The following is a 27,275-nucleotide window of genomic DNA, read 5'->3' on the forward strand; positions in this document are numbered from 1 at the left end:
CAATGGATAACTATCAACTATAGAATTAAAAAGGAATAACAAAACTATTTAAAATCTAAGGTAATACATTTGTAGACTGCTGAGCATATTTAAAAGACGAGTTTACCACACTGCCTTTGGTTTAACTATTTCAGGTCCCAATGTAAACCCGCATGCAGAGACTCAGAACGTGTCCTTTTTGGTTCTTGTTCCCTGGTAATGGATTTTATAGTACCCTGATGTTACATTCTAGGATGCACTTCCAAAAATCTAAAGGGTGAATGCAAAAAAAAACAACAAAAAAAACATTTCATTCATGATTTATGTTCTAGGAAAATCTAACATTTAAACAAGCAATAAGCAAAAATGGATGTTTCAAAAAATGATGCAAACTTGGGTGTATTTATGATACATCTTTACTAAAAGTAATTCCTGCTGGATGTGTTTGGAGAAATTAGTTTGGGCTGTCTGAGTTTTTAGTGAAGAATAACTCACAAAGCATTTTAGCTCTAACTCATCAGTGAACATGCACACAGTGTTCGAATTAAGTTAAAATCTAAGTCATGTGGGTCATGAATGAAATCAGTGCCTATTCCCTTTATTGAGCCAGGAAGGAAGTGGAACACCCAGAGCACCAGGGGCCTGTACTACGAAGCAGGATTTGGGCTTAGCGAGGTAACTTAAGCGTTAACCCTGGGTTTTCCGTCCTACGATGCTGGTAAATGGCGCGATGACACGCGATTCAGGCGGAGGCGGCGCGAATGGAGCGTCTGGCGCGATGAGACGCGGCGCGAATGGCGCGTCTGACGCGAATGAAGCGAATAGTCCAAAATGATCAAGCGGCGCGATACATGCGTCTCACGCGATTGTATTCGCATCTATCGCGTCCGGTGTGAACGCCGCATAAGCGTGGCCGTGTGCTGGCCGGTGTTGCTGTGAGCTTCAAGCGCTTTTCACACAGCATTGAGGGCATGAGGCCCGACTTCCCAGGTACTGGATGGGTGAACATAACTCTGCACATAATTGGTTGCATACTGAAATGTGCCCAATATTTCATTTAATTCTGATGTTATTCTTATCTTGTTTAGCTATTGTTAAACTAAAACGGGCCCAAGTTTACATAAAACAAGTTTCTACTGACTTTTCAGTATCAGAAAGCACTGTCCTGGTTTACATAAGACATGTTATTAATGTTCATGCACTTTAATGTGTCCAGCTGGACAGTGTTTATTCATTTGTACATTGTACGAAGTTTTGGAATTTATTTTTTATGCATATTTTTTCTTTTTCAGTCACATATCGTGATATATCGTTGATGAAATTCTTGCAATATATCGAATATCGCAGATATCGTGTATCATCGATATTATATATAATATCATCGTGTATCGTGATATTATCGTTATCGTGGGCCAAATATCGTCACAGTATCGAATCGTGAGTTACCCGTATCGTCCCACCCCTACTGTTAATACGACTTCCGCATTCACACAGTCGGCGAGTTTTTGCCAGCTGTCCTTCCTGCATTTGGCAGATGAAACTGTTGCCTTTTGCCTGCATTATATGTTTCACTTCTTCATATTTCTGTAAGATTATGGTTCGCTCCTCATACGTGAAATACGCCGCTCCGCTGCCGTAGACTGATCATGTATGTGATTGGTCAAATGCTGCAAACGCCGCCTCTTTCATGTGCACGCGCTCATAGCTGGACAGGGAAACCCTGGGTTGAGTTAACGAGTTGATAACCAGCTTCGTGTGACCGCTTATCTCTGATTGCCTTTGTTAGGGTTATTTAAGCTGGCTCTCTGAAAGATACCCTGGGTATGTTGAACTCGCTGAGTAGTACAGGCCCCTGGTCAATATTCTAAATAAACAAACACCCCTTGCAGACTCCTGATTGCGTCACATCCAGCCACAAATCTTTGATCCGTTCATAACTGGACAACAACTCAATCAAAGCCTCAGATCCCCCAGTGTTGATGACACACAGAAGGTAATAAGAGTGAGTGGAGTACTGACCACAGGCTGGCATGTTGGTCATCAGGGTGAGAGAGTGCAGCACCAGACACCACGTTCTCAGGGAGGTGTTGGGGTACCACGCCAGCACGGTGAGGAAACTGCTGATGGATGCTGGACACACAATATGATAGAAATGTAGCGAGAATACAACATGTGTAGGATGTACAGACGTGTCCAGCTCTATCAGAGGGGTGGAGAGAGTCCTCACCTTGGTTGAGTGGGATGGTGGGCACTCGGCTGGCGTTGAACATGAAGATGTCTGATCCGCTCTCTTCAGTGCCGCTAGAACACGTGTTGAGACTGAGGGTCAACCACAGCTGCAGCAGAGACTCCAGCTGGGAGACAAGAAAAGCTGCTTTTACACTGAGAATGGCAGAGTTGACTTTACAAGTGACTACAGAACGTATTCAACCTCGATACTCCAGCATGAAATATGTTATAGGCATATGAAAATGTCATATCACCATTATACTGGCCAAAATAATTGAGATTCACAATATTCTCACAACTCTTAAAAAAGGCAACATAACATGATGGAATCCATGAAATATTATTTGTATTGTATCACAGATAAGACACTAGTGACTGACAAACAAATCAAACAATCTCAAATAAGGTCATCATAAATCACAACTCCTGCAGAAATCAATGATAAACAAATACATTTTAAAAAGGGAACATTTTGTGACACTGGTTTTCAATTACATGATTCTTCCTCCGCGTGATGATATTTTCGATTATCTCAAAAATGAAAGTGTTTTTTTCCTTTTTATCCCGATCCACAATCCAATCCAATACCATCTCATCCCTAATTGGTTGTGACCCAGACTTTGGGAGCAAATAACATTATTGGACAACTAGGGCTGCAACGATTCATCGAGTTACTCGATTAACTCGATTATGAAAATTCCTCGAGGCAAAACATCTGCCTCGAAGCCTCGTTAAATTCCTATGACGCGCCTATGTGCAGGGATCCGATTGTTCCACACGGACCGTTGTTCAGGAAGCACCAGCGCGTCATACACGGTCATTCATTCTGAATTTAGTTGGCGCGATGGCGGAAAGTCAAACTCAGAATGTCCGTAAACGACAGAGAGTATCGGGGCTAAACAACGGTATCCTGCTTGTCCATGTGAGCGATTTATTTCTGACAACAAAACGAATGCGTAAAGTAGTAAAATGTGTGACTAGATGTCTCCTCGTCTCCGTGGTGCATTTCTCCGTTTTGTTGTATATCGATCACTTCTCATCCGCCATCTTGCGAGTGACGTATAGAGTTACGTTTATGCATCGGACGCTCGTATTGGCTCCCGTAGCAGCTTTTACAGCCAATCGGAAAGCCTGATTTACGCTTGGCTGTGAGTTGTTGTGTTTGCCCAAACGGACGGAGGAGTTCAAAGCAGAGAAAAGAATGGTCAAACAGTTACTGTAGTGATAGAGAAAGCTAAATACATAAATGGCACAGAAGAAGTAAACTTTATACACACATATTTAGGGCAGGGAGAGGAAAGGGCCATTGCTGGCAAAACAAAACGTAAATTAAATGTTATCCATGTTTTATCCAAGTTGATTTAACTGTATTGTTGTTAAATTCTCACTGGCACTTAATAAATGGGCTTAGTTTTGGAGCCAAATTTTGTAGTTGGAATGAATACCTCTGTTTATTTTTTTTAGAAATGCTTGATCATTTTACAGCCACATCATTTTCGTTATGCATTATTTGTTTTGTTTGTTTAAAAACGCAATTTTTTTTTTATCCGATTCCTCGATTAATCGATCGATAAAGTGCTAAATTAATCGATTACAAAAAGAATCGATAGCTGCAGCCCTATGGACAACGCTATGCCCCCTACACAGGTGAGTTTTAGAATGATGAAATACATAATTTCATGAAAATCTGAAACATAATTTCGTCCAGCAAACATACAGTGAATGTGAATAAAATTGATAGAATGAGATGAGAGTGATTGTTTGAAGATTTGGGATGAGTTGTTGCTGGTTATGGAGCAGCTGATAACAGCCTGAGGTGGTTTTGTTGCTTTTCAGGTGGAAAGACATACAGTCTTCTGTAGAATAGGGTAAAAAGAAGTTCCTTTACATGAAGTACAGTGTTATTTATTGCTACGGTTGACACGCCTACAACCTGGAATATTCAATACTATTGCTACAAGCACTGTTTTCAGTTGCAGGACAGCCTGCAGGAGATCTGAGAGCAAACAAAGCCAAAACTACAGCAGCAGCTTCAAAGCAACAGTGTAAACGTCCTGGAATGACTGAATCAGAGGCAAGACGTCAATACACAACACTTTCACTAAAGGCTCCCATAGAACTTGGGACAGAGTGTAAGTCCCAGTCAAACCGACGTCAGGAAGTCTGTATCTTCTCTACTCTGAGTATCTACCCAGTGAAAGTGAATATTGAGGGATGTACAGTTACAAGAGCAATTTACATCAAATCCTTCATTTATTGGGCAACTAAAAAAAGGTGAATGTAACGGCACACAACCTCCCCTATCGCTAAAAGATGCAGATTGATTGGTTGGTTGGGTTCTAGTTTATGGGAGTACACGTCAAGATTGTCTTTGACAGGAAGAAAACATTTTGATATGAAAATATTGTATTATGTTGTCAAAAAGGAGCCCAGTATGACAGAGGGGTGGTGATCTAAAGGGTCAAAAAGGTATTTTTCATAGAGCAGCCCTATCCACTCAGACTGATCGGGCTTTTGGAGAAGCAGCTCCTACACGTTGGAACGAGTTACCTTTGAACATCAGTCAGGCCCCCTCACTACCCGTTTTTAAGTCTTTCCATGAGAGGTTTATTGTTTTTGTATTGCTTTTATTGCACCGTGTGAGTGGCTTTTATCTGTGTGTTGTCTCTATAATTTGATGTTGTTTCTTATATGTTCTGTTTTGACTTTTCTTTACAGCACTTTGGTCAACTGTGTGTTTTTAAAGTGCTTTATAAATAAAGCTGGATTGGACAGACTGCAGGCTGTCTAGCCTCCAGTGAAGACTGCAATCAGTCAGGGGTTTGTGTTTTTACATTTGTACTGTTCTTAACTATAGCACTGTTGTTTTTAAGGTATGTTTTAGGGTTGCACGGTATACCGGTACTAATTTGGTACCGGGGTACTGAGGCATTTAAAACGGTACCATATTGCATTTGGACGGGACCGGTACTTGCAGCGCCGCCGGCAGCGCGGCGAACTCGCCGCCTGACGTCACTGCGTTGTAACTACAGCTGAGAGGATGAGGAGCGAGCCGCAGCTTGGAGAGATAAAAAGAAAAAGCAAGCAAGCCGGAGGAAACCGCTAGCAAGTTAGCGAGCAGCGTGGACGGTAGCAACAAACGGAGCAGGAGGAAAGCTTGGAGAGAGAGAGAGAGAGAGAGAGAGAGAGAGAGAGGAGAGAGAGAGATAGAGGGGGGAGAGGAGCACGGAGGAGAGACTGGCTGCTTAAACCGTCATCACGCCGCAACTTGTGGACAAACTAGCGCCGCGAAGTGCGATATGGCCGTACTTTAGCTTAAAAACAAATGCGCAAGGCGAGGCAGTTAACGCCGACGCACCACTGTGTAAACGGTGTTTAAAACATGAATGGCTAACGGCGGAAACACCTCCGACTAGCCAAACACTTAAAGGACCAGCACCCAGACCTGCACACTGAACTCAGGGAACGACAGGTCATTTACTCAGGAAAAAAAGACACATTCAGTGCTAAAAGCAAGCGCCACCGCCCTTCACTCTTAACAAAAGTAGCTCTGGAAGAAAACAAAAAGAGCTGGTTTATTTATATGATTATATTTTATATTATATTATTGTATTTATATTTTAACATTTTTAAAATTGTGTGCATTAGAAAAGCTTGTCTTTGTGGTATTTTATTGTATTTGCTGATTGATATGTTATTGTTCTAAGATTTTCTATTAAAATAAAGTCAGTAATGACATTTTTTGCTTTCACTTTTTATTTGAAAAAGTATCGAAAAGTATCAAAAAGTACCGAAACACATTTTGGTACCGGTACCAACATGTTGGTATCGTGACAACACTAGTATGTTTGATGAACAGCTACTACTTTACTCAGAGTAGTACTACTACTTTTCTATTTTTAGCTCTTACTTTATCAGCAATGATATGTTGTGGTTTCTCTCTTTTGACAAATGTACTTCTTGTAAGTCTTTGGACAATAGCGTCTGCTAAATGCCCTAAATGTAAATGTAGTGGTGTGTGCTGACCTGTACGTGGTGGACCTGCAGCATGGAGAAGAGCTTGTTGAAGCAGGCACTCAACATGGGGATGGACGAGGGCTGGACCATTAGGCTGCTGGCTGGAGGAGAGCCTCCTCCATGAAGAGCCCTCAGCAGGGAGTCATCAGTCCCATTGGAGGGCTGGCTCACTGAAAGCCAGACGACAAGAAGAGCTTACAGCCACGATACATGTGGAAACAGAAAAGAAGATCTGGCCCTGCTCTCTTCGGTCTGGTGTGTTCACCTGTGGATGAGCTTGAAGTGAGGGCCTGGAGAATGGAGTCGGCCTGCAGAGTTGCCATCATTTTGAGCATCAGTTCAGCCTGCTGCTCCAGGCCCACTTCTAACCGGGCATCCAGTGCTGTGAGACACAGATTCAAAAGGTCAAAGACGTCAGAAGGGCTATTTGCATACGTCCATACGAACACCAAAACCCAGCCTCCACTCACCCTGTGACACGGAGACCGACAGACTCTGAGACCCGGGCTTTTCAGCAACAACCGGAGGTTTGGACACTGGGATCCCAACCCCTCCGATGTATGGGTTGTACCCGTACGTGCCGTAGTCAGCGCCCCAGTAGTCATACCAGGTGCTGCTTATAGGCTGAGGACGGACATGAGAAGGTGGGAGAAGGATTACAGTCACTCTCCTGTCAACACATCACATTTGTTTTCAAACCTCAAAATACTCATATATATGCTGCTCAAACCTGATTACATCAAGCTACCAATAGCAGGAAGAAAGCAGAGAACTTACACCGGGTTCTCTTCTCCTCTTATCACAGACTCATGGAGTAATACAATATAGTACGTCATTTCAAAAACACAATCACAAACAGTGACACTAGGCTATTTCGGAGCAGAAGTCTGCTGCTGGCTCGCCATTTTCAAGGATGTTCTTTTTTCCTCCACATGCTGCCAGTAAATCTGGCATGAAAACAGACGCCAAAACTATCTTTGAACATGGCGAGCCAGCAGCAGACTTCAGCGCTGCGGGTCGTTCTGTGTGAACGGTCCAGTTGGTTTGGAAATACACTGCCAGTGTTTCTACAAATACTGTGACGCTTCCAGGTCCAATGTAAACCCGTCGTTACTCCGTCCATGTTGTACACAGAACCTTCAACGAGTTCATTTCTCTGATCCTTCGGTTCATTTAAACCATTTAGTAACATGGAGATTAAGCTCCTTGTGTACTTTTAGGGGATAAACGGTTCTGTTGACTCGAGGCCTTGTAATGGTTCAAGTACATGATTGTATTTAAAAACTGATCAGGAAACTGTGGGCTGCTTTGCTGTCTCATTAGCTTAGTAATTTTGGACTAGTTAAAACATTTTCAGAAAACAATAGCAAACACATAAAACATGTAAATGTCAAACTGTTTGCTTTTAGTAAACGAATGAATAAAACTATTCAGAATATTGTGGTTATTGTTGGAGGGAACAAAAAACTGATGATTGAGAATAAAGTAGGATTAGTTCAATTTAACGATAATCCTAAATTGTGACTTGTGACTTAAATTGTGTGTGTAAGTCAGAATAAATAAAAATGGTGACAATTTGTGATATTTTCAACTAATAATAACTTCCAACTGTAGAACACACCTACACATTAATTTGGGTACATTCTGTCTAAGTTTATAAAAAAATAAAAAATAAAACATTTGTTGATATTTTCCTGTGTTGTTGTTACTTTATCTCAGAAGTTAACCGTCATTAAATCAACATATAAGCCAGAGCCACATAATGGAGAGAAGAAGAAGAAGAAGAGTGTCACAATCAACGTACCTTAAACACTTTGGCTGCGAGGGGATCCTTTTCCAAATCAATATCTAAAGGATCAATATCAACATCCATCAGGTCTTGTAGCAAGTCAAAGTCTATGTCTTTATCTTTTTCCAAAGATGACAGAGGTGGAGCACCTTTGGATAATGAAAACAGTCTTAATATTGCCGAGCAAGCACACTAGGAAAACATACAAGCAAGAGAAACTCTGTCTTTAGCACGTTACTGGGCAATTTTAATGCCGACAAGCCATTAGCTCATCTACTCCTCTACTGGAGTCCAGACACAAGTCACACTCATGACCACATTCTCCAGTGGAAACTCGAAAGTAGAAAAAAGATTTTCCAGTTCAAATCGTTCTACAAATGAAAGATCTGAAATCAATTCATAAAGTCCTTCCAGGTTTTTTTCCTGTATCCTCTGTTCTACTCTCACATGACAGAAGCTGCTCCGCTGAAAGCAGGAGGAGCAGCAAATGACAAATTAGCTCTGAATCTACATGTTTGAACTCCCGATCCAAAAAGCAGAACTAATACAATAATCATACACATAAATCCAAACTGTGGAGAAAAACATGCATCTATGAAAAGAAGAAGAGAACTTTAGAGAATGTTACCACACAAAGACGCTGTATTGAAATGATAAAAAGTGTGTGTTCATGTCTATGTTTGTGTGGTGTTGTGGGAAGTGTGGAGAATGGACAGGGCTACCCACGCACTTTGGAATAATGAGGAGGTCCCCGTAGTACCTGCAATGATATCAGGCACCAGGGCCTCATCAATGCTCTCTACCAGGGGGATGGGTGCCGGCTGGGGAAGGGAGTCGTCCGAGTCGGCCCCTGCTGAGGAGGACGACGCCCCGGCCTCCTCACCCACCGCCACCTCATCCATGACGTCCAGAGAGCCTGGAGACAGCAGTTCACCTGGGAGGACAATAGAGTTCACACTGAGTTACACACAGCAGACAACTTATTCTAAATGAACCTTAAGATCCCCAGAATTATCTCATGGTATCTATTTCATAAGGGCTCCTGGTCAAGAGGACAGCGTTTTTAACAACAGACATTTTAACAATGTTTTAAAACAATGGCCTTTTTCACTGATCACCATCATTATGGAGTTATTTCAGGATCCTTTTTATTTGTTGCTATTAAATCACAGCTAAATGGTTTATTCTGGTTCATCCAGCTGTAGTAAACCAGCTGAAGTGTATCTAACTAGATCCAGTGGATCCAGCTTGGTGAAATCCAGGGAGCACCTCTGGATGATGTCATGAACTCATACAGGACGTTTGGACAGGTTTCTGGTTTCCTGGTGGATCTGGGACTTCGACATGTACAAAGCAGCACTACTCAGGTCATTTTTCTGTGCTCTCAGAATTTGGTCAATGATGTCAGACATTTAGAACGAGTCGGACCAACAGTGGCTGGTGGACCATCCATAATAAACAGCAACATATTTGTTGTAATAAATACATATTGTAAGCTAACTTGTTGTAGGGCTTTTATTGTAAAGGTATGAACTAATGGCCTGCCGCTCTGTATTTTCCAGCATTAACAAATAAACTCTACTTTGTGACCAGCTGTGTTGTGATGACTGCGTCTCTACTCACATAAAAAAATATATATATTTTCATGGATTTGTCTCAATCACTCTGCTCTCTCAACTCTCGTCCATTTGTTTTTTTTTTTACTTCAGCACAATGCATGATGGGATATAATGCTCGGTAAGTGACCATCGGTTGTACGCTACATTTCAGGATGAATTGAGGGATATTTTGAGGCCACTACATAGGTTCTACTTATTCCCAGAACTACAACATGGAGAACTCGCCATGTAGTGTGTAGTGAGGATTTCAGACAGTTAAACAGCAGCAAACTGAACACACCTGCTAGGATGTCCTGCAGCATACATGTGAGGGAATACTGAGCCCATGCGCCTCCCCAGGAGATGTCTCCCCGGTTAAAGTCGGTCCCCACAAGCAGGAGCAGCAGACGCTCCAGCTGCTGCTCCGACACCACCTCACACAGGTGGATTGTGGGTCTCGTGGCGTTGGCTATCCTAGCGAGGACCTGAGGGTGTTACAAAAGTACTTAGTTCTGGTATTCAGATGAATGGAGTTTAACAGATCCATAGAGCAGTGTTGGATGGATACCTTGCAGACGAAGAGGAGCAGGTCAGCGTGACATGTGAAGTCCATGGAGAGGAGGAAGAGGGCCAGCTTCTGCACCACAGAGATGCAGCGTTCATGGGACAGTGTGAAGGGCAGAGGTTCTACCTCTGGGGCTTCTTTGGCTGTTGTAGACTCTGTGTCCAACGTGGAGCGGGGCCATTCAGCCGTCCGCCGCAGACGGATCAGATCTTTAAAGTGCTGCAAAAGAGAGCCAGGTCAAACGTGTCGTTACGAGACATTCATATGGCGTGTTAGAGGAGCTACATGGATTTTATTTTCACAACTGACCCCAGTGGATTAAGTTATCCAAGCATTAATACTGGAAGACTCCATGCTGTTGCTACATAGCTAATGGAGAGAAGACTGAGGGTTCTCCTCAGAAAACAAATCTATTTCCTAAAACTGTTTCTTTAACATACTCAAAATACCAGTTGTAGACATCCATTGCATTGTAAACATTGTTCAGTAAGGTAAGGTAGATCAACATTAAACCAGCAACTAGGTCTGTAAAATGGAAGAAGAGTGTCCCACAGATGGTTATACATTTAAATATATATATATATATGGAGTGGTGTTTGTACTTTCTTTTAGCTCCATTTTCGTCTCGGCCAACTACCAATTAAATGCTCCATTGTGTTGACTGCTAGTGTCTGTGTCTGTCTGGTGCTGAGCAGGTCAAAACAAGGTTGACAAGAGCAGTGAGAATAAACCACACCAGTATAGAGGCAGGGTCACAACCCTTCCCCCGCGGTGCTATATTTTGGAAAAGATATGTATGGTAGTCAATGGCGAGAAGCTCAGTTTGTCATAATTCTGATGTATTACCAATAGTCTTTACAATTACGTATTTTCACAGTCTGATACTTCAGCCACATTACGACAATATTATATTATGAGCAAAATTATCTTTTAAAATTGATAAACATATGTTTAATTCAAGGTACAATTCAAATGGGATGAAAAAATGATTTGTCATTGATCTCTAAATTTGGGGGCTGTAAAACCAAAACAATTAGTTGGGAGACCATGATCAGCTCTCTGGAGTATATTTAACTGCAGAGCTGACTGATCATTCTCACGTAGTTGACATCACACATAGTATAGTACATTTAGTGATGATTCAAGTTATTAAGTTTTAATCTCCCACTACATTTACACTTCAAATATGTGGTTGTGACATTTTGATGCATCTCACCTCTCTTTCCCCTCTTTTAAAACTGTGTTAGCATGAAACTCACAAAACAAGGAGAAGCTGTTTGGGGGCAGACGCTGGCTGGAGCTGCTTACTGCATGATGAAGGGCTTACCTTAGACGTGGCTTGTTTGAGCTTGGCCTGTTCCACTAGCAGTTTGTAGGAGGAGCCTTTGTTGCTCTGGATCTTTTCCTTCTCAATCTGCTCCACCAAAGCTTTCTGTTTTGCTTTCAATAGATTTAACTGCTACAATAAAAAGGGCATGGTAAATAAAAGCACGGCAGAGGCATTAAGTGTAGACAACTCATTTCATGCTGCAGCTTCATGAGAACAGCCAATTAGTCACACAGATTTCATAGAACACACTGAGTGTGGGTTTGAAGGTGCTGGAGTGAGACACGTTTACCTGCTTGTGGTGGACGAGCTGCTTGCGGATCTTGCGCGAGTAGAGTCGATCCAGGCTGCTGCTGCCTTTAGCTGACCTGCTGGAGTTCTGAGACTGAAGGCTGTTGTTGATGAAACTCCACTGAATACCTGACGGACAGACCAACATCTAAACTCAGCACTTCAATGATGTGGGAGTTAAATCACACGCAGTTGTTGGAAGCAGCGAAGAAGTGTAAACGTCATGAAAGTAGGTGTATTTCACCAAGCTGGATCCACTGGATCTAGTTTAAAACGCTTGTTTTCTGAATGGAGTCTGGTTGATGGGTGCTAGGCTATGCTAACATTGCTGCTGCTCCATCAACACTCCAAATAAGGTCATCTAGACAGAAAAATACAGCAGAGACCTTGTTGTTTGGACCACAGACAGTCTCTGGTTTCTCCACATAGTCTGGTCTGGTCTCTGGACTAATGTGAGCTACTATCTAGACCTCTGGGGGACCACAGACAGTCTCTGGTTCTGGACTAATGTGGACCACGGACAAAGGAGACAACATTTGTTTCCTCTATTTCTGATTCAGTGAGGATAGGAGTATCTGTAAGGCTTTAAGGACAAAACGTCACAAATGTCTACGGATGCGTATTTCGTGTATTCCTGTTAGTCCTCATCAATTGTGCTGCACTTCCCAGTTGGTGTGAACGTGGCATTAAAATAGGTTTCAACCAGCTTCCGCTTGTGTAAGAGAAAGTTATTTTTCAAGATGATTCTTCTGCTTTCAAAAGTTCACAATTTTTTTAAATCTACCAACAACCTCAATAAGATCTGAGCAGCATAAGATACAAAATGTTGTCCGATAATTTGTTAATGACATGATTAAGTCCTGATGTAAAATGCATATTTTAAATGTTTGGGTCCTGAAGTGGAATTAAAATGGTAAACTGCAGGTCTCACATGAATTCATCAGATGTGAAGGACAGTAATGCAGTTCATGTACCTGTAAAACTTCTCTCTCGCTCTTTGCCTCCAAGGTGCTTCTTCCCACCTGAGGCCTCATCTTCGATGCTGGCTACATAGTCCAACAGTCTGGAAACCAACATCACCACCCAGCTGATCATGGGGATATCCAAAACACCTGGAAAACACACATAGGCACACTCATCTTTAAAATCAATTATCTGCAGTTAAGAAATTTAACTGTACACATTCACAATGATCCAGAAAATATAAACTTTACAAATGTGAGGTATTCTGGAGAGCTTGGATATGCATGTGTTGCCCTGCCACAGCGATGGTTGCTCTACCTTCAGTCCTGCGCTGGGTGGCAGCTTGTGGCTGCTGCAGTGGACACAGCAGGCTGTCCAGCAGGTTCAGCAGACCCTCCAACACACCACTGTTACTCAGGGATCTTTGGCCAATGCAGGACAGGAGCATGAACACCCTAGGAGGAAACAAGACCCAAAATACTGACGGTCAGCGTCCACCACCGCCTTGAAACACAACTTCCATCAGAATAAGTGCACTGGGTTACAGAATCTGTGCTCATGTAGCTCCTAAATTTACATTGGTGCCGAAAGCACAGAAACAGAAGATGTTTCCCCGTCCAGTGAGAACTAGGGCTGCACATCTCTTTGTGATAAACGGTTCGATATGCATCTAGATACACAGGTTACGATTCCATTCAAAAACGATATCCTTTTATTACAGACCGATTCGATTCCATACAGTGTAACGATACGATCCGATTCTACGGTTAATATTTGTTGTAGATATTTTATAAAATAAAGAAGCCGATTCTATGAAAGTGACAGTACAATAGTTTCTTTTCAAATATGTAAAATACCACATATCCCTAAACATTGTGGCTGTATGGCACTGGCAAAAAAATGTTTTATTTATTTTTAGACATGGAGCAAAAAAAAGTCTGTCGTGGACGCTACCCGTGCTGCGGCGCCTCTTGTGGTGCAAGTTGAGACATAAGCGATCGACATTCAAAGCCGTCCGTCTCTCACGTGCGGTCGTGGAGTGCCTGCGGTCACACGGCAGCGTCGCAGCCGCCTACCTGTGCTGCGCCCGCCTCTCCACCTCCACCTCCTCCATGTTCCGTGTTGTCCTTTGTTTATCACTCATACCAGCTAGGAAGCTACGGCGTTTCGCCGGCAGCTTCAGTTCTCGCGTTGTTTTATGCCGCCCATAGATATAATGCCACCGACCGCTTCAAAGTCTCGCGATACCCGATCCATGACTCTGTAACCGATTCATCTAGGAATCCATTGATAATTCGTATCGATTGAGGAGGCTGCTACCGATGCAGCCGTATCTCTCACTTGTTGAACCGAATATCCGGTCGCATCGGTTTATCGTTCACAACCCTAGTGAGAACCGGTGTAAACATCCAAGTGGAGGAACAATAAGCAAAAACATTTTCAGTGGAAGGGAAATTATTGCTATCACTTAATGTAGAGTTGCTCTGACATTTAATGTTTTCACCTCTGCATTATTGACACCTTTAGTTTCATTTAAATGCTTTGGTTTAAAAGCACAGACTGGCGTCCTGTGCAGGGTGTACCCTGCCTTCGCCCAATAACAGCTGGGATCAGCTCCAGCCCCCCCGCAACCCTGAGTGCAGGATAAGCGGTAGACAATGGATGGATGGATGGATGGATGGATGGTTTAAAAGCACTGGGAAACATTTATATAGACTTGTGGGAACTGTGAGGAATCTGATGGCCAACCTGTCCTGAGGGAAGATGAGCAGCTGTTCAGAGTTGTAGAGCTCCTGCAGCACATTGGAGAGGAACTGACCCCACCAACGCTCGCCCCCACAGAGCTGCACCAACAGCAGGCCGGCGTGAAGACGGATCTTAGGCGTCCCGCTGATGCAAAGGTGTTTGAAGAGCTCCTCACAAGCCTGGGCATGGAAGGTACTCTGAAGCACCGTGGGCACAGAGTGGCCTGAAAATATATGAATGAAGTGTGATTCAACATTGTTACGCTTGGACAGAGGCTTCCAGGACAAAAATAAATAAATAAATTCAGATGAAGTTCTGTAGAAGTTGATGAGGGAAAGCTGCTGAAAGCAGGAAGACCCCACAGTAAGTGTGAGGAACACGGTAAAATAAGACACGGCTCTTTGGTGGATTATGTGTTGGATGAGTTACAGGAGACACATGGACAGATTCAGGGACTCATTTCATCAGAACATTTGGTCACTGTTATTGTACTTGTTCATTAGGCACAATTAGTATTACGATTCTTATTTAGTATCAGAATACTAGTCAACACTATTTGTAACCCTGTCATGTCCAAAACATAACACTGCCCACCATTGTTGGAGTGCAGCAGGCTGAGCAGTGTGTCCAGCAGGTAGCGGATGATGGTCCTCAGCTGCTCTGTGGATGAGTTGTGCACCAGCTCCTGGGCCTCCGGAGCCCCAGCCGTGGGGAGCGACTTGCGGCTGGCCCCCAGTGATACGCGTAGCCGCTGGACGGCGTGGTGAGCCAGGTTGAGTTGCAGCTGCAGCTGGATGCAGTCCTGGTAGGCTGAGAACACACGCTGGTCCTCCTCCACCACCTTGTCTGGCTTTCGTAAGAAGTACTGGGCGTTGTTAGCGCTGTTGAGAGGCGGCAGGTCGATGTTCTGCAGAAGGGTCTCCAGTCGATGGCAGGCTAGATTGTATCTGGGAAACAAGAAGATGAGAGTAATGTGCTGCTGAAAATAGCCCAGCAAATGTTCTATGTTAGAATCAGATTTATTTAAAATGACAATTTCCACTTCAACTTCATATTAGTGAGTGGTTTTTAAAGATGTATGTCTTCAGGAAGTAAGATAACCTATAGTACTAGGTACTGTAGAAGAAAACTCTTCAGGTCCAATTCTGTAGCTGGTTCAAATGAGGTTTAATCACTGACAGTGGAGAAAAGAAATTCACAGTGTATCCATGAAGATCCAGTCTGTTGAATGGCCTGGCCGAGTTGGATTTATACAGAACATTCGGGAGAACAAAAGGGAAGGTGTCATGAGTGGATTTGCATTGAATCAACACATGTCTCTCTGCAGAGGAAGAGACATCTGTGGATGTCTACAAGGTGTGACCGTTCTCGGGAGAGCTAGACGATGTCACTACAGGGGTCACTCATCGGGCCTTGATCAATGTATGAAAGACAAATGTTACGGAGACAGTTCAGGAAGAGGGGAAAGATCAAAGAGTCTTTTCATCAAGACTGCAAGGGTTAAATTCAATAGAAACAGCTCAGCAGGACATTTGATGTTCCCGAGAGAAAGGAACATTATAAAGAAACAAATAAGAAATGTAAGGTAACACATTTTCTTCTACAGTACTAAGTGGAGAAGGGGTTGGAATTAATAAGCTAAATGCTTCTTCCTACTCCTTTTCAAACATACAAAGGCTTTTATCGACTAGTGCTTCAACTGTAATGTATTATTCACATGTTTGAAATAAAGCATTCATTCAGTAAGAACATAAGGGCAAGACAGGAAGTCATGGAAAAAGTAATGGTTTTCATAACTAATCTAATGAACAGATTTGGGGTAAATTAACAGAAGTCAGTCTAACTCAACAAACTGGGAATATTACTTTAGTCTTGCAGTCTTACCTGCACTGGATGTCCTCCTGCAGTGCCACCATCATGGTCAAGTGCTGATCCACATCCGGCTGACTGGCTGCCTCGCCCTCTCCCCGCAGAGGATCATGCATCAACTTGAGCTCACTCTCCCATGGCAGGATGTAAGTGTGCCCATAGTAGAAGCCCAGTGGGATCTTTGCCCGAGCATTGGTGCTGCCATATCGCCCAATCACAGTGATCTAAGAGTTGGAGGACACAAACAAGAATTATGGTGAACTCATAAAAACACAGGGTTGGTCATCCTGCAACTAGCCAAAGCAAAATCCAGACCTTCATGAACCTGCAGACAGGTGGAGGCAGCAGGTCGTGCAGGATGAGGGAGTGGGTGCTGATGTCGGTGGCCACCACCAGCCTGCGACCGTCCACCTCCTCACCCAGAGTCCAGATGTCTATGGACAGAGAGGCCAGGTCCCCACAGGTCGGGATCAGAGCGTCAGTCAGCAGGACGGGACGGCCAAAGTCCAGTGTGACAAAGCGACGAGCTCCTAGGCAGAACGGATAGAGGAAAAAGGAAGTTCACTTTGTTTTTGAACATTTGTAATTGAACTTTTCATACTATGTATTTCCTAATGGATAACTTCGTTTGAACTTTACAGAAGTTACAGGACATTTTGAGCATGTATTTCAGTCGGTACATTCCTAAATAAATATATTACAGCTAGAATACATGACATACCAGAATGCATCCGCTCTATGATGATGGACTGGTGCGGAGGAGGCTGCAGGAAGTGAGACGCCTGGGAAATGGCCAAAGCCAGACCACTACCCATGGGGCTCTGCAGCAAAAAGGAAAACATTCCACAATTAAAAAAGAACCTTTTAATATTTTCTTATTTTAGTAAACTGACTTGTTTGAAAATGTATCCCCCAAACCACCATCGTCTTGATACCTTACATCATGTTTAAGGGTTTTGGAAAGTTAAGTTGTTGCTTTCTGTGCCGATACTGTCATCTGGCTTTTGATGCCAAAAATAACTCAACCAACCCTGCTGCGCCCGGGACGTTCATTCCTGAAATAGTGTTGGTACATTGCCAAGCAATGAATCCTACTGTCATGACTGGAGCGCCGTATCACAGAACATTACAGTAGGCCTAGGCTGCAGTGCCTAGCCTACTATTTTACAATCAGTGTTTCCCACAGAAAATGTGTTTGTTAAGGTGGTGATTGTCTGGGGAGATGAGGGTTTAGAATGAAAAATCCAGCACAACAAGATGACCAACATCAGTCCTTTGCAACCTGTTTGTTTTGTTTTGTGTGCAAATGACAGCCTTTTCAATGCAATTGAGGAAGGTGGTAGCATGCAGGTAAAGATCTCAAATTGACACTCGTCTGAGAAAGACAAAAAACGTTCAGCTTGCATGTCGATTGCAGGGTCGTGTATAAATAAAATTATATTGCCGGGGGGGGTTACGCATAAAGTGATCACAGGTCCAAAAATCTCTCTGGTGGGTCTTAAAATAAATAATGAACACTCCTTTATGGAGGAAATGTTTTGGTTGCTGTAGGTGTTAACGTTTATCTTGCCAAGCCCTGAATGCAGCGCTTTCTCCAATTAATAAGACGAAGCCCTTTTAGATCATCTCTCCGGTCATGTTGTGCAGCTATGTCACAATATATGCCCCAATAAAATCTATTTCTTTATATTTTTATACCAGATCCAAAATAGTTTTCTTCCCATAAAATAAAATGATGCATGCTTATATCAGCTAGTACCAACCAATAATATCATGACATCTATCTTCTGAGTGATCAAATGAAATTCCCCCCAACGTTATGTCCTGCCTGCCTATCCCGTTTCACTGGGAAATACGTCACCACACAGAAGATGGAAAAGATAATAATAAATACACAGTCCTATAAGTGCAAAATATAAAAGTCTTTATATGGATATGAATCAGAAAGGAAGTGAATGAATCTGACCAGACATTTGGGTAAGTGACATTAATAAAAACCCAGAACCAGCTGTCATCACATGCAACTAACCGGTTTGGCTTTGTGTGCGTTCTTGTGTGCGGCCAGGTTGACGGGTCCAGGGTCCATCATGGAGCCAGGGAACAGGTGAGCCAGCTCAGCACTAAAGGCCGCCGACACCGCCTCGTTGGGCGGCGTGAGAGGAGGGGTCATGAAGAGGGGCGTGGTCTTGGGTGTCGGGGGGATGACATCAGAGGGGTGAATGAAGAAACCTGGAGCAGAGGAGGCGTTGGAAGGCACAGAGTTGTGGATGGGTCCCACCCCGGAGACAGTGGCCGCTGCTGCAGAGGTGGTCTGATGCAGCTTGGCCTCAAGCTTGGCCTTCTATTTGCAGCAAAGAGACGTTTTACAAACCACACAATAACAACACTTCACCAGTATTATTAAAGCATAATAACTTACAGACACACATTCTACACCTGCACAGTCATCGAGCCATATATAAGATGTCACTGAAGTAAACCTCACTAGGATTGCTATGTTAGAAAATATGACATGGTACAGATTGTTCTCACGCCCTTTCCAGCTGCAGGAACTTCAGTAATGTCACCTGGTTCCTCTGATACCTGAACCCCCAGAACCAGTCAGCCCAGATAAACATATGCATCCTTTATTTGTTGTTGACTGAATCCAGGAGACATGTCAGACAACCTCAAACTGTTATAGTTTTCTCCACTAGGTACATTGTGATCCATTCTTGTTTTGTTTTTTCACTGCACTGGCTGCATGTTGAATCACCATGTCTACTAAATCCTGAGAATTCTCCTGGTACAACTTTTCTTTTGTTTCCTCCTTCGTCTTGGATCTGTTTCAACAGAAGACTTTCCATTTGGTCATTCCACTGTGCAACCAAGTGAGTGAGTGTGTGGTCTTTCACCTGCTGCTGCAGCTTCAGCAGCTGCTGTTGTTTCTCCTGCAGGACCTGGAGCTGCTGCTCAGCAGACACCATGGCGTGGGACAGTGATTGGAGCGCCACCTGGGCTGCAGAGCTCAGAGCTGTAGACGCTTCGCCAACCGTTCCTGTCGACAGGCCGCCGACGGCAGGCGTCACACCAAACGTACTCACTGGGTTGAAGAGCAGATTTTCAGACAATGGGCAGTTCATGGACAGAACACAAGTGAAATGTAAAGTAAAGTCATGTTTACCAGTGAACATGCTGGCGTCATCTCGTTCCACCCGCGTGCCATCGCTAGTGGAGATACAAGTAAAGTGCAAAGGCTCGACCTCCAGGAGTCCTGTTAACGCTGTGAAGCTGCCTTCTGCTGCTGCACAGCTGCTCACTTTTCCATTCCCTGCAGGACACACAATCACAGACGGTATATCAGAAGTGGACATAGTCATCATGATGCGGTTTGTGGACTACGCTTGTGAAGCCTCAGTGCGGCAGGTTGGCTGTGGCCATAGACTTCCATAAAATCAGACTTGCTTTTTACAACCAGACAAGTCGTGTGAGCCTATATCCACAATGTGCATCCGGTGAGTCAGACTAGTATATAGCCAATACCTGACAGGATGTCAGAAAGGTCAATCTCATCTGACTGGACTCCGATGCTGTTGTTGAAGGCATTCTTACAGGAGGAACCACTGACCTCCAGGTCAAAGAGCACCGGGTCAAACGGAGAGCTGTACAGGCCGTACCTAGTAGGAAGTGGGCAGGATGAGACGCTTGTGTTTAGTTAGAAACATCAAACAAACATCTAATGACACCATACCAACCCATATAAATGAGCATCACTTCAGCAGCAGTTGGAAATACTTGTATCTACTCATCTATAGAATCAAACAGTATTGTTGCATCACTAGACTGCAGAGGCTGAATGCCACTCTTAAATTTGAGGTTGGAGATGTACCGGGTCTGCAGCAGTGCCTCCAGTGGGGTGAGGCGGTCCTGCAGCTGTCGAGAGATTGTGGTGAGCAGAGAGGCGCAGGCGGTGCTGCAGCCCGCTAGGTCCTCTTCCTTCACGTAGTTCAGCAAAACAAAGTACCAGAACACCGAGCCTGAAACCAGACAGGAGAGGGGAAGTTACAAATGTTTACTGGGGTTTGTTGTGTCTCAATGTTGTGTCTTTGAACTCTTGCAAAATGCTTAAGGTTAGGCATTGACCATGAATGGTTAAGGTCATTGGCGAGTCTTAAATGCGTTATACAGGGTGCGCTGATAGCTCAGTGGTGGAGTTGGCACCCCAACCGAGGCTAATAGTCCTCACTGCAGCGGCCATGGGTTGGAATCCGCCCAGAGGCCCTTTCTGCATGCCGTCCCCTCTCTCTGCCCCTTTTCACTCTCATGCAGTCCTCTCACAATAAAAGGCAAAAAAATAATAAAAAAGAGTTTTACCATATCTCGGGCAACCATCTAGACACGACTGTGTGTTATTGTCCAGTTACTTACCACCTGTTGCTGCTGCAGGCAAGTAAGGCATGTTGTCTAGCATAGCCTTCAGAAGACTGACGCCAAAACCCTGTTGACTTGGGTCCCCTTTCCCATTGCTACAACAACAGACACAAAAGCATGATCATTATTATCTCCATAAAAAACAAAATGCACAAGTGAAGGGGTCCAATCTGGCCCACTCTTCAACTTCAGGTGAAAATAAGTCATTCATTCCAATAAAATGTACTGCTATTCCCATTTGTCCACTGGGGGTTGCATCCTAATAAGAGTAGCAGGCCCTATGCTGAAACCCTATTATAGCTACCATGTGTTAACATACAGGCTATGTGACACAACCAACACGGTCAAATGTAGACTACTGTTCATGCAGGAGCTGATAGTGGAAAATGTTAGTCAACAAAAGAAAAAAGTGGCACAAAATGTCTGTTTTTTCCAGGAAAAACAGACCAGTTCCTATTTCTTTAGAGGTAAATGGGAAGCCAGTGAGCTAAGTGCGTTCACAGCACCATTCAGTCCTCAAGGAATATGATATTTGGCACCACTATCAGAGTCGTCACGGCAGAAAATACAAGAGCTTGCCAGGTCAACTGAGAACAGAATAAATGAATTGTTTGCCGGTGTGATAGGGTAGTCTGAGTATGAAGGCATTTCATTAATCAATTCTCCCTTCTCAAAGGGCAATGCCCAGTGGGGGATTAAATGCAAGTTGAATTATTTTACTCAGTAGAAATCATATTTCTGATAGCCTGAAGTGAACTTTATCACTATACTTCATCTGACTGCACTCCACATATTTTGGTGCTCCGGAATTAAGGCTTTTACTCTACAAGTCGGAAAGTTCCTTAATGGAAAAAAACCCTAAAAGCACCATCAGTTAAATCAACCAAGGTTAGTTCTTACCTGATACAAAGTGCAAGAAAGCGAGCACATTTGTGCGCTATGCTCCGGCCGGCCTCAAAGAAACACATGCGCACAATATCCGTGAGCCGCGTCCGGGTTTTGGCCAGCAGGCCCTCCTTTCCTTCTCTTAAACTGGAAAGAAGCCACAGGATACATTACTCTTTGGTAAAACATGTAACGTGTGAGCCAGCTCTTCTAGACGATGCTGTGCTGGAGCTTGAGTGCTACCTGCAGGGTCCGTTGGAGAAAACCCCGGCTAGCCAGCACAAGATGTCCAAGATGAGGCTTTGGGCGTGCTCAGTGGCCAGGGTGCCCTCTGCCCGCCTACACAGTGCATCCAGCAGCTTCTCGTGGAAGTCTGGGAACTGCAGCATCGCACAGCGTTGCACTCTGAAAAGCACACAAGAACACAAAGTCAGTCCGGTTTAAAGTTCTGCATGTATGAGACGTCACCGTCTGATTATGGGTTACTAAACTAAGCTTTTCTGTCTGGGTGTGTTTTAGCGCTGCAGTACTATGACAACATGTTTACAGTGTGAACAGAACATGATGAACAACAGTGATCTGACCTTTCTTTGGGCACCGACGTCTTCTTAAACCTTCTGATTGTGACTGAAACTTCCTGCAGCAGGTCGCAGCCCCGCAGGTTTTCTACTTTCTTCAAGGGCACTGTGGTCTCAGTCTTCACTGCCGAGACCTTCTCCTACACACACACACACACACACACACACACACACACACACACACACGCGAGGATTGGAACCCCTTCATCGAAATACTAAAGTAATGTTGTTGTAAAAGTGGATGCGAGAAAAGGACAAATCCAAATCAACCCATTTTAAAAAGAGTAGGAGATGTGAATGTGTACCTTGGAGGCCTGGGCCCGTTGCAGCAGGGTGGACAGTGAGTGGGCTTTGGTGCCCTGGGGCTTGGCACTGGGCATTCTCACCACGGGCCGGGGGCTCTCCTCCATGCCCCTGTCACTCACTGCTTTGATGTGAACCAGGAAGGAGCGGTACTTGCCTCCTGCCATGCCTGCAGTGGAGGAGCAATGGGTTAACGGAGAATCAGCCACACACGTCTTTATATCATTGTCCCGAGTACAACAGCCTCAAGTGTCGGGTTGTGATCAGGTTACCTTTGACCAGCTTGGGACTGGTGAGGCTGAGCATGCCTGCGTAGCCAGAGAGGTCCAGCCCACTGGCCAGCCACACCGGACCACACAGGATGTCCTCCTTGTGGTCCTCTAGGAATGGACACAGCATGGAGCCTACAGCAGACACAAAGACACGATACTCAGGGTAGATAATACACATGTAAGTTTCAGGATGTTCAACGACAACTGTCTGCCCTAAAGGATCGATTAACGATCAATCATAAAATCTTATTTGATGATTTTTTTCTGTTCATTTTATGCCACAGATATAGTATGGGCCAAATGTCATATTTGCTCAAATAAAATCAAATAAAAAAAGCGGGTTGGTCACCACAAACAAATGGTCTGGTCCCAAATACAGGCGGGGAAATCAAGGACCAGTGAACTCCTGTTGCTCGTCATATAATGTGCTGGCCAAGAAAGCAGCATATGCATTTCCTTTGCTTTATCTTCAGAAATTCAACAATATAGTATTTTCAACACTTTGTCATTCTGGATTATTCTCTTTTTTCAGTCCCTGTGGATATAAATGGGTTCATGTCAAAGCCAAACTGGATTTTGTGATTACACACATGTGCCACAAGATGGCAGTATATATGTTTGAGGTACCATGACAAACGTGTAAGTCACTGCATTTTCCACACCACATTACTGCAAAGGTTTACAATTCAATTCTAGTTTGGAAATTAAGCGCCACAGTGCTTTGTGTTGAGTTTGTATTACAGCACAGTTCAGTGATGCAAACGTTTGCTGCGATGCAACACACCGTCATCCAGTACGAGGCTGCGGGGGCATTAAATACACGGCCATTCCTGGTAGTTTAGTTAGAACCACGAACAGTGAGTTTGTATTGTTCACCTTACAATCATCACAACAAAACATGAGATCAGTAAAGTCACTCTAGAAAATCACTCTAGAAAATCAAGACAATGTTGGTGAAATCTGGTCATACCAACCTGTTCAATTATAATTAAAACCATAACCATTTACACTCTACACCACTGTCGGACTATTCACAATGCCATAGTCCTGTGCTTGAATATATACTTATATTTATATCTGTGTATAGTAATTTGAATGATTTGTTTACCCGGGACCACGGCGTTGAGGACGTTAAGCCTGTGTACATGGGGCGGCTGCCCTATCCACTGCACCGCCGGCCGCCCCATCATTTGTTCACATTGATTCAGTTTGTAAACTTGGTTTTAGTTGTATGTCTATTTCTGTGTTGAGAGTCAAATTCCTTGTCTTAACAATTACTCCTCAAAGTTCCTCAGATATTTGTTTTTCTTACTGTCAATAAAAGGACATGTCATTTTGATTGTAGTGATGAACACATTAATGGCTATTTTTCATTAAAAAAAAAACAATATGTTTGTGTCTTTCAGCAAAATTAAAACTAACTCAAACTAAACTGGCTGTATTGTTTACCTGATGTCTCTTCTATGTCCATGAACTGGATGTCCTCTGTGAAGTCATGCAGCACAGGCTGGCCGTTCCTCTCCCCGTTAGCATGGAGGATGTGGGAGAGGGGGAAGGAGATCTGCCTGTCCACCGCCGTCTCTGTTGCACATGAGCCAATATTTAGACACAGATAAGGCAAATTCTTTGGATGTGAAAAAGTACTTTACAATAAACTCCTTTCTGATTCTGAAAATGCACACTACTCCACACCACAATTTACGTTTCCATCCTGCTTGGATCTCCGTATATCCACCCATATTTATCCATAACCACCAACGTTGCAGGTTGGTTCATCAAAAACACCAGCATGATCAAATGTCCACAAACAGACAACACTTCAATACAGTTCATTTATAAATACAAAGAAAAACACACTACACCTCCAAACATCAAACACGTGTCATTTTTATCAGAACAAAACAAAAATTACACAAACTACGATCAAAAACTAATTGTTTTATTCTGCTGGACAAAATAACTATTTGTAGGGATTTTTTAACTAATTTTAGTGATAAAGACCATGAGGTGTCCGATGAGTGAAAAAACAATGTTCTTATCTAAATCACCTCTTCTTGGAGATTAAACATGCTCGATGCTGATGTATCGGAGAGTGTTTTAAGTACTTTATTGACGTGTTGACTGTTTTGACGAGACAACCTGCCATGGAGTTTGCTCGTTTGTTGATCGGTGTGCATTATGGATAAATAAATATGGGTGTTTTCCTTGTTAAAACATTCTGAGCTGACGAAGATCAAGCAGGATGGGAACTTTCATTGAATAAATTGTGGCTTAGAGTAGTGTGCAGGCGTTCTCTCTTTTTCCTCCATGATGCTGTACTGACTGCCTAACACATCGTGAAGTGCATATAATTCAACTTCCATATTCAAAAGGCATCATTTGGGCTGATATTGGAAAGCCAATAAGACCATCTTAAAACTCTAAAACACTGCAGTTGCAAAGAAGAATGGCTGTATGTGTCCAGTCATTTAAACATTGTGAACAGCAGCGTCCTCACCGCTGACTTTGCCCAGCCCAGGTGCTTTGTTCTTCAGTAGCGTGACCTGGATCTGAGGAATGTTGACGATGTTGGCGTTCAGGACAAACTTGAAGTCCACGTGGCCCACCATGCAGGCCTTGGGCAGCACCAGCTCAAACACATGCTCGTCCCAGCTGGAGCTGCAAACACAAGAAAGGTCACAAACCGCTCAGACATTAAACTAAAGAGCTGGAGAAGACTCATTAGAGGAGAAGCCGTTTAGTCCATTTCTATCGGGCATCCAAATATTTAGAGATGCCCTGGGTGGCTTGGATGCCATTTCCAACATCCTCAAAAATCTGTAATTCCTATCATTAAGACAAAGCAGAACTTGAAGGATGGTTATTCCATTTTAGTCATTGAGCATTAAAGCCCTGAGACACGTCAACCTGAACTGAAACAATACAAATAAATGTACCTATTGCAGTCACTTTCCTAAGAACTGGGTGAATTGAATAGGGTGATGTTGGAACAGTAAGAGGCCTTGGATGAAATATAACAACATAAAGAGCATCAAAGTAGTAACTACCGACAGCAGGACAATAATCTGGATAAACCAAACCGATGGCCCTAAGATACGTTTAAAACCCACAAAAGGCTGCAAGTTGAGAAGCATGCAAGAACACTGAAATGGCCATTTACATATTTTTGGACTTGCCCTTGAATTTTTTAGGTTTAGGGAGAGGTTGCTCATGAATAGTTCTTTGTTCTTTTATCATATCGTTATATTATACTTACCCAGATAAACTCATGGCACAGGATGAAGAAATACTTTTTGCTGCTAGCAGTACATGTACATGTACAAACCCTCCAATAAAAGATGACTGGACTATAATTCCAGTAAACTGTATGGAGAAATTGCCTACAATGTCAATGTATTACACTGACAGAGTGATTTCACAGGACCTTACTGCAGCTGCAGCTACAGTTCGGTTTGTTAAGCTACCTGTCACTCTGGAGCTTCCAGGTCCGGGTGTGTTGAGCTGCATCTCCGTGGTGCTGCTGGTGGAGGTGCTGTGGGTGGCGCCGCTGCTGCTGCTCCTGCTGCACCTCCACCCAGCACGGCGGCACTGTGGCCGAGAAGCGGGGAGTCAACGTCTCGAAGCGCGTCAGCTCCACGAGTGACATCAGGCTCTCCGTGGTCAGCGGTTGGTCCACCAGGAGGTCCACTCCTGCACAAAGGCCAGTTGGGTGACAATTCGGGGTCAGTTGTAGAACATCAGATTAACACAGAGAAGCCAAATAACTGAACCCTCATTTGTCTGGTTTACCAGCAGACCATGTGACCTGTCAGTGTACCTGTGATCCCTGGGCTAGAGGGGTTGGAGGAGGACTTGGCCCCCTCAAGCAGCAGTTCAGCCCCTTTAGAAAGGGGGCCATCAATAAACATGTCTCCATCATCTAGATCGTCACACACGCCTCCAATTTGAAGGAAATGAAGTTCTCCACCTTCAGAGGAGGGAAGCAACAAAATTAATGCCGAAAAAGGATTTCACTTCTATTCCAATGCTATGCTATGCTTGGTCTATTGATTTTTACAGTATATCAACTCATCTACCTGCAGGCACTGAACCACAACAATAATGACACAGAGGGTAAAAGATTGTTTTACTTTCATTTGTAAATTTTAAACCAAAATGACCAATTCATATTGCAGGACATGCTGAATGAGTAAACGTTCATTCAAAAAGTATATACATGATACACTTTCCCAACACTACAACAAACACTTTCTTGGGTCTCTGTTCCGGTAATTTCATCACTGCTGTCGCACAATTAAAAGGTGTCCGTTCAACAGCAGCTGGTGGAGCATCCATAATAAATGTTGATAGATTTTGTTGTAATAAAGACATGTTGTAACCTATTTTGATGAGTTTCCACTGATCTAGATGCTGTGACTGAATAAGTGAGAGTTCCCCTGGTAATAAATAAATAG

The 27,275-nt window shown here is 43.5% G+C and overlaps 1 protein-coding gene across 6 annotated transcripts in view; it reads right to left on the bottom strand.

Moving 5' to 3' along the window:
• Positions 1–27,275, bottom strand: part of birc6 (baculoviral IAP repeat containing 6) — a 138,795-nt gene that overhangs the window by 89,814 nt on the left and 21,706 nt on the right. For 2 of the 6 annotated variants that reach the window (XM_084021584.1, XM_084021583.1), the window contains exons 11-43: positions 26,639–26,788; positions 26,286–26,511; positions 25,319–25,479; positions 24,271–24,402; positions 22,822–22,953; positions 22,552–22,718; positions 22,253–22,386; positions 21,912–22,073; positions 21,684–21,815; positions 20,781–20,878; positions 20,242–20,389; positions 19,896–20,029; positions 19,537–19,683; positions 19,268–19,455; positions 18,403–18,714; positions 17,095–17,194; positions 16,689–16,903; positions 16,389–16,597; positions 15,099–15,451; positions 14,508–14,727; positions 13,077–13,213; positions 12,770–12,907; positions 11,797–11,924; positions 11,505–11,636; positions 10,181–10,396; positions 9,914–10,097; positions 8,775–8,948; positions 8,030–8,163; positions 6,696–6,849; positions 6,491–6,607; positions 6,235–6,395; positions 2,207–2,333; positions 1,999–2,109 (exon numbers count right to left, since the gene is read on the bottom strand). In XM_084021584.1, coding sequence (XP_083877710.1) covers positions 1,999–2,109; positions 2,207–2,333; positions 6,235–6,395; positions 6,491–6,607; positions 6,696–6,849; positions 8,030–8,163; positions 8,775–8,948; positions 9,914–10,097; positions 10,181–10,396; positions 11,505–11,636; positions 11,797–11,924; positions 12,770–12,907; positions 13,077–13,213; positions 14,508–14,727; positions 15,099–15,451; positions 16,389–16,597; positions 16,689–16,903; positions 17,095–17,194; positions 18,403–18,714; positions 19,268–19,455; positions 19,537–19,683; positions 19,896–20,029; positions 20,242–20,389; positions 20,781–20,878; positions 21,684–21,815; positions 21,912–22,073; positions 22,253–22,386; positions 22,552–22,718; positions 22,822–22,953; positions 24,271–24,402; positions 25,319–25,479; positions 26,286–26,511; positions 26,639–26,788 — 5,433 coding nt within the window. Of the gene's footprint in view, positions 1–1,998; positions 2,110–2,206; positions 2,334–6,234; positions 6,396–6,490; positions 6,608–6,695; positions 6,850–8,029; positions 8,164–8,744; positions 8,949–9,913; positions 10,098–10,180; positions 10,397–11,504; positions 11,637–11,796; positions 11,925–12,769; positions 12,908–13,076; positions 13,214–14,507; positions 14,728–15,098; positions 15,452–16,388; positions 16,598–16,688; positions 16,904–17,094; positions 17,195–18,402; positions 18,715–19,267; positions 19,456–19,536; positions 19,684–19,895; positions 20,030–20,241; positions 20,390–20,780; positions 20,879–21,683; positions 21,816–21,911; positions 22,074–22,252; positions 22,387–22,551; positions 22,719–22,821; positions 22,954–24,270; positions 24,403–25,318; positions 25,480–26,285; positions 26,512–26,638; positions 26,789–27,275 lie in introns of all 6 variants that reach the window. The other 4 variants (XM_084021582.1, XM_084021579.1, XM_084021581.1 and 1 more) reach the window with 3 other exon arrangements.

Source organism: Eutrigla gurnardus, assembly GCF_963514095.1.
Source record: "Eutrigla gurnardus genome assembly, chromosome: 11".
Lineage (NCBI taxonomy): Eukaryota > Metazoa > Chordata > Actinopteri > Perciformes > Triglidae > Eutrigla > Eutrigla gurnardus.